Genomic DNA, 16,522 nt, shown 5'->3' with positions numbered 1-16,522 from the left:
AACAATTAGGGCATCACAGAACATAATGTACTCCCAGCATCATGGAGCCACTCTACATTCAACCAAATATGTGGATCACAGTCTCAAAAGGGAATGTACGGATTCAACTAGACAGACACTGCAAGAGCATTCACTGTTTACAACTGTAAACTTTTACAATTTACACATTTTTAAATTGTTTCACATACTACAATGGTTCCTAAGCTGACTTACATTGTTCATCAAATCATCAATAGTAATTTAATAAAACTCAACTCCATTGTAAATTTTTTAGACAATCCATTGATCTTCATAAACAGCTGTGTTGATAATTTTCAGTTTCCTTGACCTGTATCAAAGATAGACAGCAATGCATGCTACCAAGTGGGAGTGTAACTATTTACTACTACTACTACTACTACTACTACTACTGTTGCTGTTGCCGCCGCTGCTGCTGCTACTGCTAAGTGTGGATGAAGTGCTCTTCACTTTTCCATTTATAGCTGTCTTCAGCTATTCTTGTTATTACTGTATGTTTTCTAATGCCATCTACCCATCCCCCATTTGGTCATCACAGTCTTTTCTTATCTCTTCTTTGACTCATCTATCATCCATTTTCCTGGCTCTATGTTCTACCCCCTTCTGTTAATTCTGATTTTGTAGTAATAATTATGACAAATCCAGTATGTTCCTTGATCCATTACTTTGTTTTCCTGTCAATTAAATTCATGCAACTTTCCATCTGTTGCTGAAGTAAATCTTACTTTTTGCATGTTTTTCACGTTCAGAGTTCATCTTTCACTGGTACACGCACTGTAAACTTTCCTCTCAGACAGATCTGAGTTTTCACTCTTTGCCTTTACAAATGTCTGCTTGTGTCTGTGTATGTGTGGATGGATATGTGTGTGTGTGCGAGTGTATACCTGTCCTTTTTCCCCCCTAAGGTAAGTCTTTTCGCTCCCGGGATTGGAATGACTCCTTACCCTCTCCCTTAAAACCCATATCCTTTTGTCTTTCCTTCTCCTTCCCTCTTTCCTGACGAGGCAACCGTTGGTTGCGAAAGCTAGAGTTTTGTGTGTATGTTTGTGTTTATTTGTGTGTCTATCGACCTGCCAGCGCTTTTGTTGGGTATATATATATATTTAAAAAGAAAGATGATGAGACTTACCCAACAAAAGCGCTGGCAGGTCGATAGACACACAAATAAACACAAACATACACACAAAACTCTAGCTTTCGCAACCAATGGTTGCCTCGTCAGGAAAGAGGGAAGGAGAAGGAAAGACAAAAGGATTGGGTTTTAAGGGAGAGGGTAAGGAGTCATTCCAATCCCGGGAGCGGAAAGACTTACCTTAGGGGGAAAAAAGGACAGGTTTACACTCGCACACACACACATATCCATCCACACATACACAGACACAAGCAGACATTTGTAAAGGCAAAGAGTTTGGGAAGAGATGTCAGTCGGGACGGAAATACAGAGGCAAAGATGATGTTGAAAGACAGGTGAGGTATGAGCGGCGGCAGATTGAAATTAGCGGAGATTGAGGCCTGGCGGATAGCGAGAAGAGAGGATATGCTGAAGGGCAAGTTCCCATCTCCGGAGTTCTGACAGGTTGGTGTTAGTGGGAAGTATCCAGATAACCCGGACGGTGTAACACTGTGCCAAGATGTGCTGGCCGTGCACCAAGGCATGTTTAGCCACAGGGTGATCCTCATTACCAACAAACACTGTCTGCCTGTGTCCATTCATGCGAATGGACAGTTTGTTGCTGGTCATTCCCACATAGAACGCTTCACAGTGTAGGCAGGTCAGTTGGTAAATCACGTGGGTGCTTTCACACGTGGCTCTGCCTTTGATCGTGTACACCTTCCGGGTTACAGGACTGGAATAGGTGGTGGGAGGCCTGCCAACCCAAAGTTTGGTACAGATTTATTGATGACATTTTCATGATCTGGACTCACAGTGAAGAAGAACTCCAGAATTTCCTCTCCAACCTCAACTCCTTTGGTTCCATCAGATTCACCTGGTCCTACTCGAAATCCCATGCCACTTTCCTTGACGTTGACCTCCACCTGTCCAATGGCCAGCTTCACACGTCCGTCCACATCAAACCCACCAACAAGCAACAGTACCTCCATTATGACAGCTGCCACCCATTCCACATCAAACGGTCCCTTCCCTACAGCCTAGGTCTTCGTGGCAAACGAATCTGCTCCAGTCCGGAATCCTTGAACCATTACACCAACAACCTGAAAACAGTTTTTGCATCCCGTAACTACCCTCCCGACCTGGTACAGAAGCAAATAACCAGAGCCACTTCCTCATCTCCTCAAACCCGGAACCTTCCACAGAAGAACCCCAAAAGTGCCCCACTTGTGACAGGATACTTTCCGGGACTGGATCAGATTCTGAATGTGGCTCTCCAGCAGGGATACGACTTCCTCAAATCCTGCCCTGAAATGAGATCCATCCTTCATGAAATCCTCCCCACTCCACCAAGAGTGTCTTTCCGCCGTCCACCTAACCTTCGTAACCTCTTAGTTCATCCCTATGAAATCCCCAAACCACCTTCCCTACCCTCTGGCTCCTACCCCTGTAACCGCCCCCGGTGTAAAACCTGTCCCATGCACCCTCCCACCACCACCTATTCCAGTCCTGTAACCCGGAAGGTGTACACGATCAAAGGCAGAGCCACGTGTGAAAGCACCCACGTGATTTACCAACTGACCTGCCTACACTGTGAAGCGTTCTATGTGGGAATGACCAGCAACAAACTGTCCATTCGCATGAATGGACACAGGCAGACAGTGTTTGTTGGTAATGAGGATCACCCTGTGGCTAAACATGCCTTGGTGCACGGCCAGCACATCTTGGCACAGTGTTACACCGTCCGGGTTATCTGGATACTTCCCACTAACACCAACCTGTCAGAACTCCGGAGATGGGAACTTGCCCTTCAGCATATCCTCTCTTCTCGCTATCCGCCAGGCCTCAATCTCCGCTAATTTCAATCTGCCGCCGCTCATACCTCACCTGTCTTTCAACATCATCTTTGCCTCTGTATTTCCGTCCCGACTGACATCTCTTCCCAAACTCTTTGCCTTTACAAATGTCTGCTTGTGTCTGTGTATGTGTGGATGGATATGTGTGTGTGTGCGAGTGTAAACCTGTCCTTTTTTCCCCCTAAGGTAAGTCTTTCCGCTCCCGGGATTGGAATGACTCCTTACCCTCTCCCTTAAAACCCAATCCTTTTGTCTTTCCTTCTCCTTCCCTCTTTCCTGACGAGGCAACCATTGGTTGCGAAAGCTAGAGTTTTGTGTGTATGTTTGTGTTTATTTGTGTGTCTATCGACCTGCCAGCGCTTTTGTTGGGTAAGTCTCATCATCTTTCTTTTTAAATATATTTTTCCCACGTGGAATGTTTCCCTCTATTATATATATATATATATATATATATATATATATATAGGATTTATATTGGCAGTGCAATGTGTTTGTGGAAGCATAATGTGGTGCAGCATTCTCTGCCAATGAAGCTGATGGTGTGCACATGTCCTCACCATGTGACCTCTGCACCAAAGACACCATCTGGCACCAGTCATTTAACTTTTACAAATGCTTACCTGCAGCCACTGGCCTACTGAGGGATTCAAGTAGTATGACATCCGCCATGCTGTTTCAGCAGTATGGCATCAGCACATAGTCACGACATGCCACTATCATTCCAGAAAGACATGGTAGTAACGTCTTTGACAACCCTACCCATGGTACAAAAGCCTCTCAAGCTCTAAAGAGCTTAGTGAAATGTGTGAACGAGTCCTAAACCTGACTGTTCCCAAATTCTGCAGTCCAAAGCCAACACAATCATTTCACACACAGATCGAATGCCAGCAGTTCTAAAGTCATGAGTTAATAATACCATTTAACAGTAAGTTAGTCAATGTGTCATGCACTTCTGCAGTGTTTGTGAGCAGCACTTCCATAAAGTGAGCCATGAAAACTTATTCTAATATATTGCTCAAAAGAATCAGAGGAACATGACCTAAGGCATCTGCCATACTCCATTGAGCAATAACTGAGGACAAGGTATGTTATAAAATTATATTTTTTGTAGTAACACTGTTCACGTTACGTCGCACTTCACTTAGCGTAGACCGGGACTGTGTCCTAGGCATGCCCGATGTTGACTGACTCCGCTCTGCCTGTCCTGCCGGAGTTGTTGTTGTTGTTACGCCGGCAGAGGGCGCGTCCGAATTCTCGCGTGCCCTCTGGTGGACGGGACTCTACTTGCGGCAACTACTGTCCATGACGCGCTGTGCCAATGTGCGCCTCCCGCGATCTTTCTGGTGGCTACTACACTCCTCCTCCTTCGGGGGGTGAAGCCACTGTGATCCACTGTGTCGAAAGGTGGAGCGTCGGGCAGGAGCGATGACCTCCACATCCATGGGATGGCCGGAGTCGAGGGAATCTGCCAACCCTCGAGCCGGAACCTTCGAATATGGCTGGAAATGACCCACACGAAGAGGCCCCCGTCGCCCCACAACCGGAGCCCGGGACAGAACGGGCGACAAGCTGTCGAACTCCGGATCCTGTTCCACCTCAGGAGGGGCAAGACCCAGTGGCGGGGATGAAGGGGAAGGGACGACCACAGGGGAACTAGCCCCCTGCGAAACCGGGCCGGCTAGGGGGGCCAGCTCTCGCTGGGGCAGCTTGAATGACGGCGATGCTGGTGCTGGAGCCACTGGAGGCTGCCAAGGCTGAGAACCATCACAGTGCGGCAGAGTCACAACGGGGAGAGGAGGTAACGTCCCCTGTGAAACCAATACAGGTGCCGGCAATGGGGAAGCCGGTGTCCGAGAGGGCGGAGGTTGGGTGCCCGAACGTGGACGTAGCTGATTTTGGTGACGACGTACCACCCGGTCCCCCACCTGCAAGGTATAGAGCCGGCGGCCATGTCGGTGCAGGACCACCGCCGGTATCCAACGTGGATTGCGACCAAACCCACGGGCCCAGACTGACATACCCAGTGGAAAGCCAGGTACTCCGTTTTGGGAAGACTGGCGAGGACCAGGCTGGAGGAGGTGCAGCAGAGTCCTAGGTTGACGCCCATGGAGGAGCTCTGCGGGGCTGCGGTCTCCTATTGGTGTGGTCCGGTATGCCGTCAAGAAAAACGTCAATGCTTCCTCTGCAGGAAATTCGTGCACATACTTTTTCATCTGCGTCTTAAAGGTGCGCACCATGCACTCAGCTTCCCCATTCGATTGTGGATGGAAGGGGGGAGAGCAAACGTGCCGAATACCGAAGCGCCTTCAAAAATCCTGGAAGGTCTGCAAAAGAAACTGCGGTCCATTGTCCGAGACCAGGGTGATTGGCAGACCTTCCACAGAAAAGATTTTTGCTAGTGCCTGGATTGCAACGTCTGAAGTGGTTGAGGAGCAGCGAACCACATATGGGAATCGGGAATAAGCATCAATGACAATGAGCCAAAAGCCATTGAGAAACGGCCCCGCAAAATCGATGTGAACACGTTCCCACGCCTGGGTTGCCGGCGGCCATGAAGAGAACGCTGCCCTGGGAGATGCTTGTTGGCTCGCACACTGGGAACAGGCGGCCACCAAGTGCTCAATTTCTCTGTCAATACCGGGCCAGTACACATGTCTGCGAGCCAAGGTTTTAGTACGGGAAACACCCCAGTGCCCCGCATGTAATAACTTGAGGATCTCCCGTCGTAAACTTGCAGGAACAACCACGCGAGGAGCTGTATCATCGGTAGCCAGAAGGAGAACTCCTTCCAAGACCGAGAGACGGTCTCGTAGAAGAAAATAATTACGAAGAGGGTCCGAGGCCCGGCCCGGAGGGCGGGACGACCACCCCTGCTGAATGAGGCGAACTACTTGCCGGAGAACCGGGTCAGCCGCTGTTTCCCTGGCGACTCGAGAACTAGTGATCGGGAAGCCATCAACCGCCTGGCGGGATGCCACATCCAAATGAAAACACATAATCTCCTCTCGATCAAATGTAGGGTCCGGGCCCACCGGAAGACGGGAAAGAGCGTCGGCGTTGGCATGCTGGCCTGTAGGGCGAAAACGAATGTCATAATGGTACTTAGAGAGGAACAAGGCCCAGCGCTGTAGTCTGTGGGCCGCCCTATCCGGAATCTGAGAGGCGGGGCCAAATAACTATATTAACGGCTTATGGTCAGTGATTAACTGAAACTTCGTGCCATACAAGAAAGGGTGAAACTTGGTAACAGCGTAGACAATGGCCAAAGCCTCTTTTTCCACCTGGGAGTAATGGGCCTGCGCGGGACTAAGCGTTTTCGACGCAAACGCCAGTGGTTGCTCGGAACCATCTGCGTTGCGATGGGCCAGGACCGCCCCCACCCCATACTGTGAAGCATCCGTAGCCAGGACTAACGGCTTATGGGGATCAAAAGTAGCCAAACAAGGGGCTGACGTGAGGAGGCCCTTCAACGAGGTGAACGCTCGCTCGTATGCCGGCGACCAATCAAAAGGAACAGCCTTGTGCAGAAGGCAGTACAGGGGGTGGGCTATAGTGGAAGCCCTGGGAATGAACCGGTGGTAATAGGCTATCTTGCCTAAAAAAGCTTGTAACTCCTTCAGCGATGTGGGCCGAGGAAGGTTGACGATACCTTGGACCAAACTTCCTAGTGGCTGGATGCCATGCCGAGAGATGGTGTAGCCCACATACTCAATGGACGGTTGGAAGAAGGTTGACTTCTGCAGGTTGCAACGCAAGCCCACAGACCTGAATTTGAGAAAGAGGGTGCGAAGGTTGTGCAAGTAATCCGTCGTGCTGCGGCCCGTGACAATTATGTCATCCAGGTAATTAATACAATGAGGGATTGTCGACGTGACATGCTCAAGATAACGCTGGAATATCGCCGGGGCACTGGATATTCCAAAAGCCAACCGCTGGTATTGGTAAAGGCCAAACGGGGTGTTGACGACTGCCAGCCGTTTGGAGTCCTCATCAAGTGGTATCTGATGATAAGCCTCTGACAGATCGATTTTCGAAAAATAGTGGCCTCCCGCCACGGCGGAGAACAATTCATCAGCACGAGGCAAAGGATAGGTGTCCACCACCAATTGGGAATTAATGGTGGCCTTAAAATCGCCACAAAGACGTAATTTTCCAGAGGGCTTCTTGACAATAACGAGGGGCGAAGCCCACTCACTGGAAGAAATGGGAAGAACGACCCCTAGGGCTGTCAGCCGGTCTAGCTCTTCCTTTACCTGAGGGCGGAGAGCCAAGGGGATCTGCCTCGCGCGTAGAAAACGCGGGCGAGCCGACGCCTTCAACGTTAAGTGAGCTTCAAAATCTGAAACACGCCCCAGGCCCTCCTCAAAAATGTCTGGAAAGTCTGAGATCAAAGATTCTAATGAGTGATAGGGAACGTCTTCGGAGACCAACTGTATGGTGTCAGCGATAGAAAAACCGAAAGCTTGAAAGGCATCCAGGCCAAAAAGGTTAGCGGAGCTCGCATCACTGACAACAATAAAAGTAATAGGCCGAGTGACTGATTTGTAAGTCACGTCGGTAGTGAATTGACCCAGTAGGGGAATGAACTGTTTACCATAACCGCGTAGACGCCAGTAAACTGGCGCCAACGGGGGCGATCCAAGGTCGGAATACGTTTGGGCATTCAACAACGAAACTGCCGCGCCCGTATCTACTTGCAGTTGTAACCGGCGCGACCGAACTGACACCTCGATAAAGAGTTTGCGTGCCGATGCGTCGGGAGCCTGGCCCGATGAAACTTCCTGAATGTCAACGTCCATGTCCTCTGTACTTGCTTCCTTCGATTCCTTTGAGGCTGAGCGGCAAACTTTAGCAATGTGACCGTTTTTATGACATTTGCGACAAACGGCCCAACGCTGGGGGCACTTTGACCGATCGTGATGTATATAGCACGACGCACAGGACGGCAACAGGGGCCGGCGGCCAGAATTCTGTTTACGCGCCGCGCGGGAGCGGCCGTAACGGCCGGATTGTACCGCTCGCACGTCGTCCACCCCGGACACAGTGGACGCGGCCGCGCCGCCCTGAACCTCCGCGACGTCGCACCACGCTTCCAGCTGTTGACCTGCTGCGTGAGAGACTTCATACGATTGAGCAATGGACAGGACTTCTTCGAGGGAAGGGTCTTCTAACTGCAGGGCCCGTTGCCGGACCTCCCTATCAGGGGCCGAACGAACAATGACGTCGCGTACCATAACATGGGCATACGACTCCCGCGACTGCTCCGTGACAAAATGACACTTGCGACTAAGACCGTGCAGGGTTGCGGCCCACGCCCGGTAAGACTGATGGGGCTGTTTCTTGCATTGATAGAACTCGACCCTAGCCGCCACAACATGCGTGCGGCGGCGATAATATGAAGACAGCAATGAACACAATGCGTCAAAAGACAAGGGCGAGGGTTCCTGCAACGGCGCCAGCTGCCGCAAAACTTGATACCGCGAGGGAGATATCCAAGACAAGAAGAGAGCACGACATACCTCCGCATCGGCAACATGAAACGCCTGGAAATGCTGCCAAAGGCGATGTTCATATGCGTCCCAATCCTCCGCCGTCTCGTCATACGGGGGAAAGGGAGGAGGGAACGGCGCCGGAGCAGACGGCGGTGAGAGCAACGCCGGAAGCACTTGTTTCATGGTGGCCATGAGCTCCGTCTGCTGCGCAACCAAAACCCGCACCAAATCCTCCATGCCGTGGAGAAACTGCGAAACCGGAACAACGACGCCACACGCGAAAGAACGACCCTACTCGTCGCCAATTGTGTAGTAACACTGTTCACGTTACGTCGCACTTCACTTAGCGTAGACCGGGACTGTGTCCTAGGCATGCCCGATGTTGACTGACTCCGCTCTGCCTGTCCTGCCGGAGTAGTTGTTGTTGTTACGCCGGCAGAGGGCGCGTCCGAATTCTCGCGTGCCCTCTGGTGGACGGGACTCTACTTGCGGCAACTACTGTCCATGACGCGCCGTGCCAATGTGCGCCTCCCGCGATCTTTCTGGTGGCTACTACATTTTTATCTTTCACAAATTAAGAACACTACAAAGCATCATTACTTTCTCATTCATTTACACGATAAAAACTCAAATTTCCAGCAGGTGCCAAAGGTGGAAACCATCATTCATCCTAGCAACTTGGGTGTTTTTCATTGGACTTTGAGAGCTTCAGTAACATGTATGCCTTGTATGAGTGTTTATTGTGACATGATGCCTATATGGTGTGCTCCTTTTCAGTTTACAGATGTTACACTGTGGTATCAGTTCCCACTCTTCAATGAGAGTCTTTTAGAGTTTGTCCTGGAACAGACTGAACACACACACACACACACACACACACACACACACACCTGTCAAGCATGTCCCACACACGCTCAGGGATTTACGCCGGGACTCTCAGCTGACCATTCCATTATTACAACGTCCAGGCTTTGCTAGATATCCCTGGTGACACACAACACACAGGGCTTTGCATTATCATGCATGAGAAGAAATTTGAGGCCACTACCATATGTAGCAGCCTCCACATGGTCCAACAGAATCTGTTCTATGTACTGCTTGACAATGGGGTGACCACAGACAAGTCTCAATCAGTTGTCAACACTGATGCCTCCCCACACAATCATGGAACCTAGGGCAAATCCGTTGACAACATTTGGCAGGTGCTGCCCACCACATCATCTCCACAGATGAACGTGGCCATCATCTGGTGTCAGAGGACACCTGGACTCATCTGTGATGAACTTGCCAGTTGACATGTGAGCAGCAGAACTGAAAGAGAGTTGTGAGGTGTCATGTTAAGTGGTGTACTTGAACTGGACATCTGGGCCATGAGGTCCTTTCTCAAAATGCATTCCTTATTGTCTGATCAGAGACAGTGACTCCAGTGGGCCTCCCCACCTTTCAGTGCTCTGGTGGTTAACACCACAACACAAAGATGGCTGGAAAACAGTTTTCACATCAGACTGTAATGTGTTCGCACTCTTGTCCAATTTGCCTTGTGTACTGAATTGTCTCCCTGTAGTGTGTCCACAACCTATGGAAGACAGATGGAGACACTGGCATTTGCTGCAACACAACAGATACAATGTCCATGCTTCTTGGATCAAACAGCTTGCCCTAGTAACCTGAAATGGATTAAGATGTTGCACTGCATGTGCTTGGTTGAATATAATGTTCACAAATAACAACCACCATCTGTGTACTTTACTAGATAACACTGGTACACCAGTACTCACTTCCTTCTGATGGAATGCTCCCGGGTAGCTAAGCATATTAACACAACTGCTTCAGGGATGGGAAAGTATGTCAGCCTTGGATAAAATCTACCTGGTGGATTAACAATGAGGGGTCAATGTGCTGGCCAGTTTCTCACATACCACTAGGTCTGCAGTTGTCAAATGTTTTTGCTCAAGAGCCCATACCAATATTATGGGCCAGTTCCTCAGGCCACATATTTATTGATCATACTACAGAGAGAGCCCAAAAGTTTCCATTCAAAAGCCATACAAACCAGAATTGTTACCACAATCAGACAAAATTGCCATGAACATTGAGGCAATCATGCCACCAATACACTTGCCTGAAGATACCAGTTTGGTAAAACACTCTATCCTGCTGCATGAGGAAGTCTGTAACCACTTGCTGCACACCCTTGTCTGATATGAATCATCAATCCTTCAAGGCCTTTTTTAAGGGACTGAAGGGGTGCTAATCACATGGGGAGATATGAGGACTATTGAACAAGTGCTCAAGTGTCTCCCACTTGAGTTGGCATAACTTCTGCATTACAATATTTGCAATATGGGAATGTGCATCATCATCAAGCAGCAGCACCCCTTAATGCACACTTCCAGAGTAGTGGTTTCAAACAGTCATGCTGCCCCAAATGTATTCTTCATTCTTCGCTCAATCTTGACCAGTGTGTGTCAAATGGTGGCCATGAAAAGAATAACAGCACACTGGTCCTGCTTGGACACATTCGGTAATAATGTCACCATAGTTCACATTCCATGTTCACCACACACGCATCAACAGGACACAAATGGCACACTAATCCTTTGCCTACATGTCAGCAATTGTATACCCAATGTGCTCACATTGTAATCACATCAACATAAAAATTCTAGCATTTTAAGCACTCAGTTTTTTTATACTAAATATATATCTTGGTTTACATGCTACCATATCAACAACAATATGTTTTACCAACATTTTTTTACACAACCATGAGAGGCATAGAAAGTCAGTCCAGAATGTAAAGCAATGAAATGGGTTAAATTTTGTAACATATCAGCATAAATGGTTGAAATACTTCAAAATGAGATCTTCAGTAGTCAGTATGATTTTTGTGCTTGATAGATATCTTGGAAGACTGATCCACTAGACTTGTGGTGTGCAGACACATAAAATCCATTTCTTCAACTGATAGTTCAACCACATACTTTTTGGTAATCTTCTGAGTAAGTTGACTGACTGAAGATAAAACACCTGCATCTATTATTTTAAACAGCACAGTCTGTGACACTGCACTTGAGGCCACAGAGTACACAAGGGTCAGCAATGACGTTTGGCAGCAAAGAGCCTTCTATGAATTTAATCTGTGATGGGTTGTTCAATTCATGCTGGAATATCAGTGCCCCAATAGTAACTGCACTTTAGCAACTTCTTCACAGTTTGTACAAGGACAGTGCTGGATCCCACACTTTGCCCAGGTTGATATGGCTATCTCTATTAATTAAATCGTTCACTTAACTTATTTCCATTGATTCCTTCACAATAGTGTTCTAGAATTATGAAACACACCTGAATTTTGACATCATCATACAGAATACAATGGCCAGTTTTGATGCAGTGCTCTGTCACAGCCAATTTATTGGGCTGTAAGAACTGCATCCTTCAGTGTTACTTGTATCTCTCATGGATGGCACGCTTCATCTGCTCGATGTATGAAAGGCAACATTAACAGCAGATCTTGCAAAGCCAGCCTTGTGGAACACCAAGTTACCTTTGATGGCACTCAAAAGTGCTGCTGTCTTCAGTGAAGAGCGAAAGATCACATTAACTTTATACTTAGTGAGGATCCACTCTACTTCTAATGACAAATTTTCTAACTCTTTGTACCTCATCTTTCTCATTCAACTTAAGGTTTCTCTGTAGTGCCTTGTGTATGTGTTGTGGAGTGTACCAATTTGCCTCAAAAAGTCTTTTTAATCGTAGAAGCTCATTCCACAGATGACTCGTCAGCAATGCTATATGCAATAAAAACTCAAGTTTTAAGAAGGTGTGGTGACAGTTATTGGCATGTAAATGCAAGTCTGTATGAGTCAGTGTGTGATAAACTGTGTGTTTCAAGATGCCACTACCTTTGCAATGAACCAAACATCCAAGACTCAAAAGTAGCTCCCCTTTTTGGCTTCCATTGTAAACTGAATATTACCATGGTTTAAAAATTTGGTAATTCATTCTCACCATGGAACTCCACTACAAAGGTTTCATCACTTACAAGTCATTATGCCATGAAAGTATGAAGACCCACATCTTGGGAGCCCTTTACAGAACTATTAGAGCCCTAATCAATGACACTCGCATTTTCCACAGTTCCAAAACTCCATCCTTTCCTGGCTTCTTTCACATGAGGAAACAATAAGGAGTCTAGGAAACAAAATGGGACTGTATGGGTATTGCAGCAGTGGTGCAATGTTGTTTAAACAATATGCTCATATAACTGGTATGTGAGGCCGAGACTGTTGTTAAAGTGACAATGTCTGTCCAGTTTTGGTTGACCCTTTCTTTCAGTTTTTGAATTACTTTGATGTAAAAAGCATTATTCACTTTTTGCCTCTTGGGTACACACACATGATGAATGAAACTCTTGCAGTGAAACAATTAACATGGCTTTTGCAATCACCTTTGGCAAATGTGCCCATTAATGGGTACAAAGAGGCCAGCTTCTGCCATTTTTATCTCTGGATCACATTCTAAAAATCCAACTTGTGTAATTTGCTGCTTAAGAAATCAGGGCCAGTTCAAAAGTTCTTGACAAAAAGAACACATGTATCACTCTGCTCATGGGCTAAAACTTTGGGGGCAAGTTTGCCACCCCATTTTCCTCACTGGTAAATTTTCAGGAATGATTTCTTGCACAGTGATTTTGTTCACCATTGCATATCTGCTATCATCTGAGCACATAATGGAAAGCATTCAAAAGTTGATGCACACTGTTCACTGAATCTGCCATTTTGCTTTTTAATGGACATCCGGAACAGAGTTCATGACCCAGCTCCTCTCAACCCATCTTGAGCATTATGTGCCATCCCAGAACTTGTAATTTTGAGAAAGGGCACATCCATAAAAGCCCTGCTGCAATACTGTTGCAGATTCCAGATTTGCTGAGCTCCACTCAAAATTTGAAGGAGAACTGTGGATCAACAAAATACTGTATTTTAACCTTATATTACACACTACAAGAGGACCACACACACTAAAAAAAGGAGCATTCAATCTTGATGAGAAAGAAGCTTAGGGCAATTGCCCACGTATGTATTATGCAACTTAGAGATCTCAACTACTGACCTTTCTCAGGAAAAGTACACTGTACTGAACAGAAGCATCAAGTAAACTTTGGTCAAGTTATTTTATGGGCAGATTTTGTATCAGAGCAATTCTGTGTACACACCAGTGTGGAATATGGAGAACAATTAAGTTTACATTGCAGAACAGTAAATTTTATTTTTATTTCTCTTACAGGCAAAATAAAATGTTAATTTTATTTGGATAGTAGTTCTTTGAAATTCTATTTCCCAAAGTTAAGAAATTTGAAATGTTGTTTCAGTACTAAGCGGAGAAACAGGGGTTACAATGATTTGATGCATTTAGGTTGCACACAGAGCAGGGAAATTAATATATTGTTTTCTTGGCATTTTATGATGAACCAGTAATTAAATACATTCTCTCCTTTTGATGTTTTTGACAAGAGTTGTGCAATGGAAGATTTTCTATGCTGGACTTGTAATGAAGATTATAATATAACTTAATTTGTGCAAATTTTGACACTTTTAGCACAGATAGGAGATTGCAATGATGTCAGGATCCTATTTTGGTGTGTTTATTTTGATATCAGGATGGGCAGACAGACAGAATTTATAAATTACAGTAAACATTAAATAATCAGTTTCAGCATTTCTGCAGCCTGGTGAGTTTTGCATCAAGATTAAAGTCAAGTTCAGTCTAAAACCTTTGTCATTTGCAGTTCATGCCAAAAAAACATTCCAACCACCTTTTTCTGAACTTGCATCTCAAATATATTGACCTTTCAAGCTCTCATTATTCCTTTCCTTAGTTGTAACACACAAAGCCTCTTATTAATCATGCAGGAATAACATATCTGAAAAAAATTCATGTCTGAGATACTCATTGGACAAATGAACATTATATTTCTAACTTCACTGCTTTGTGAAATCCTAATAGTTTTGTTAGAGAAATGATTTACAGTAGGACATAGGTTATGATGTTACGATATAATGAAGAAATGCATAGTGGTATTTGAGATACATATTTTCAAAACTGGTTTTGTTCACAAACATTAAAATTGGAAGTCATGCAGGATACCATGTGGACTGGATGTCTGCACACAACCCATGCAAGTATAGGCCACATAACTTAAACAGGGCCCCTCCACGTCCACAAAACCACATGAGGTTGTGCAATACATGTATCATTCACGTGTGCATTTTAAAAGCAGGTTATTTAGACAACACAAATGATCTTCAGACATCACATGATAGCAAAAAATGTAATTTCTGCTATTTACACATAATTTTATGATTACATGAGATATGTGATTAATTTGTGCTGCAAGTTTTGTCTTATGTATTTAATCTAATCACCACAAGAATGTGTGTTTCAGCATTGAACAGTGTTGTGGAACTGCCTGAATTCAGAAATGTAATTGCACAAAAGGGAAGGAAAAATTGTTTGTAACAAGATTTGGTTTATGTAATTTTAGATTTGCAGACAGTCTTCTTTACAACTATGTGGCATTATTTAAGATTTCATTGTTCATATTATTCATGTGGACACTATGATTTTAATTTTTTAATTCATGTAGTTGTAAATTATGTGCTATTGGATGATATCGTTAGACCTTCAGTATGGACTACAGTTTTGAAACAAGACGGAAATTCACTGTTTTGTATACCTGTCATTCATATTCATATCTATAATCATATATTAACACAGAAATAGAAGGCATCCTCCCCCACACAAATATCCAGACTGTGGACGTGATTCCGAGAGCCCTGTTTCAGCAATGGATAAATGCAATAATGTGCCTTCAAAGGAGCACACATTAATGATTCCATGATTTAACATTTTACTGTATAAAGATTCACTTCTCCTTGTCATTCATTACCAGAAATAATAAATTAAACACCAGTTGGTAATATATCACAAGTGAGGAAGTATGCTGGAACATAACTCAGACTTGGTTACCTGTAGTTTTCCGACAGTGATCTATCAATTATGCTAGCTGAATATGCTTCAGATACCTATTCAATTATTCAGCTTGTCACAGGCTTCTCTGAACTACCCCAAATTTTGCATCAGTTCTCCCACAATGCTGTGACACTAGCAGCCATAATGGACAAGTGAGCAATACAAATTCTGCACAGCCGTGGGGTAGTTATAGAGTAATTACTGCCGTACAGTATGAATGTCTCAAACTGTTATTTCCAGGCAATGATACACCCCCCCCCCCTCTCCTCCTCCTCACTCCTTCAACATATGTTAGAAGTCACTTGCCCAGTTTTGAAAATACACACCTCATTTATTACTATTACTATAGTGTATCAGACTGGCACTTCCATGTTTTGTTACAGCTAGATAGCACAGAGAGAGGAAGCTAAGGCATCTAGTCCTTGAGGTCATAGTAGTCAATGCGCTTCCCTGACTGGAAGGCACCTGTCTCCAGCACAGCAGCCAGACGTGCAGCTGTCTTCTCCGGGGAAACAATGTCACCACGCTTGCGCATATCCGAGAAGCTGTTGCGGATGGCTGGGTCTGAGGCACCATTTTCTATACTGGCCACCATGTCTGTGTCCACAACACCAGGTGAATAGTTTAGCACAGCCAGTGATGCATTCTCAGCAGCCAGCACTGAGAAGTACATCTGACGAGCAGCACGACCCACACAATAGTACCCCAAAGATGGGAAGGGTTCCACGGCAGCTAGAGATGTGATGTTGATGATGTAATGCCGTGGGCCGTCATCCCCCTGTGGTAGCAGAGCCAGGAACTGCGCGGTCAGCACTGCAGCGGAAGACACATTAAGTGCCAGGTAAGAGGTCCATTTGGCACTGTCTGCTAACTGTGCAGTACCCTCTGACAGGTCACCAACAGAGCCAGCACTGTGCACGATCATGGCCACCTCGTAGTCTGCTGTGTCCCCGCACGCTAGAACATCCACCATGCCAGTCAGAAAATAACACTGCAACTACAAAATAACT

The 16,522-nt window shown here is 45.8% G+C and overlaps 1 protein-coding gene across 1 annotated transcript in view; it reads right to left on the bottom strand.

Moving 5' to 3' along the window:
- Positions 1–13,722: 13,722 nt before the first annotated feature.
- LOC126100273 (sepiapterin reductase) overlaps positions 13,723–16,522 on the bottom strand; it is a 151,865-nt gene continuing 149,065 nt past the window's right edge. Inside the window, exon 3 of the mRNA XM_049910868.1 lies at positions 13,723–16,469. Coding sequence (XP_049766825.1) covers positions 15,928–16,469 — 542 coding nt within the window. The 3' untranslated portion in view covers positions 13,723–15,927. The remainder of the gene's footprint in view (positions 16,470–16,522) is intronic.

Source organism: Schistocerca cancellata, chromosome 9, assembly GCF_023864275.1.
Source record: "Schistocerca cancellata isolate TAMUIC-IGC-003103 chromosome 9, iqSchCanc2.1, whole genome shotgun sequence".
NCBI lineage: Eukaryota > Metazoa > Arthropoda > Insecta > Orthoptera > Acrididae > Schistocerca > Schistocerca cancellata.
Note: the sequence above shows the minus strand (reverse complement) of the source record. Positions and strands in the feature narration are given on the sequence as shown.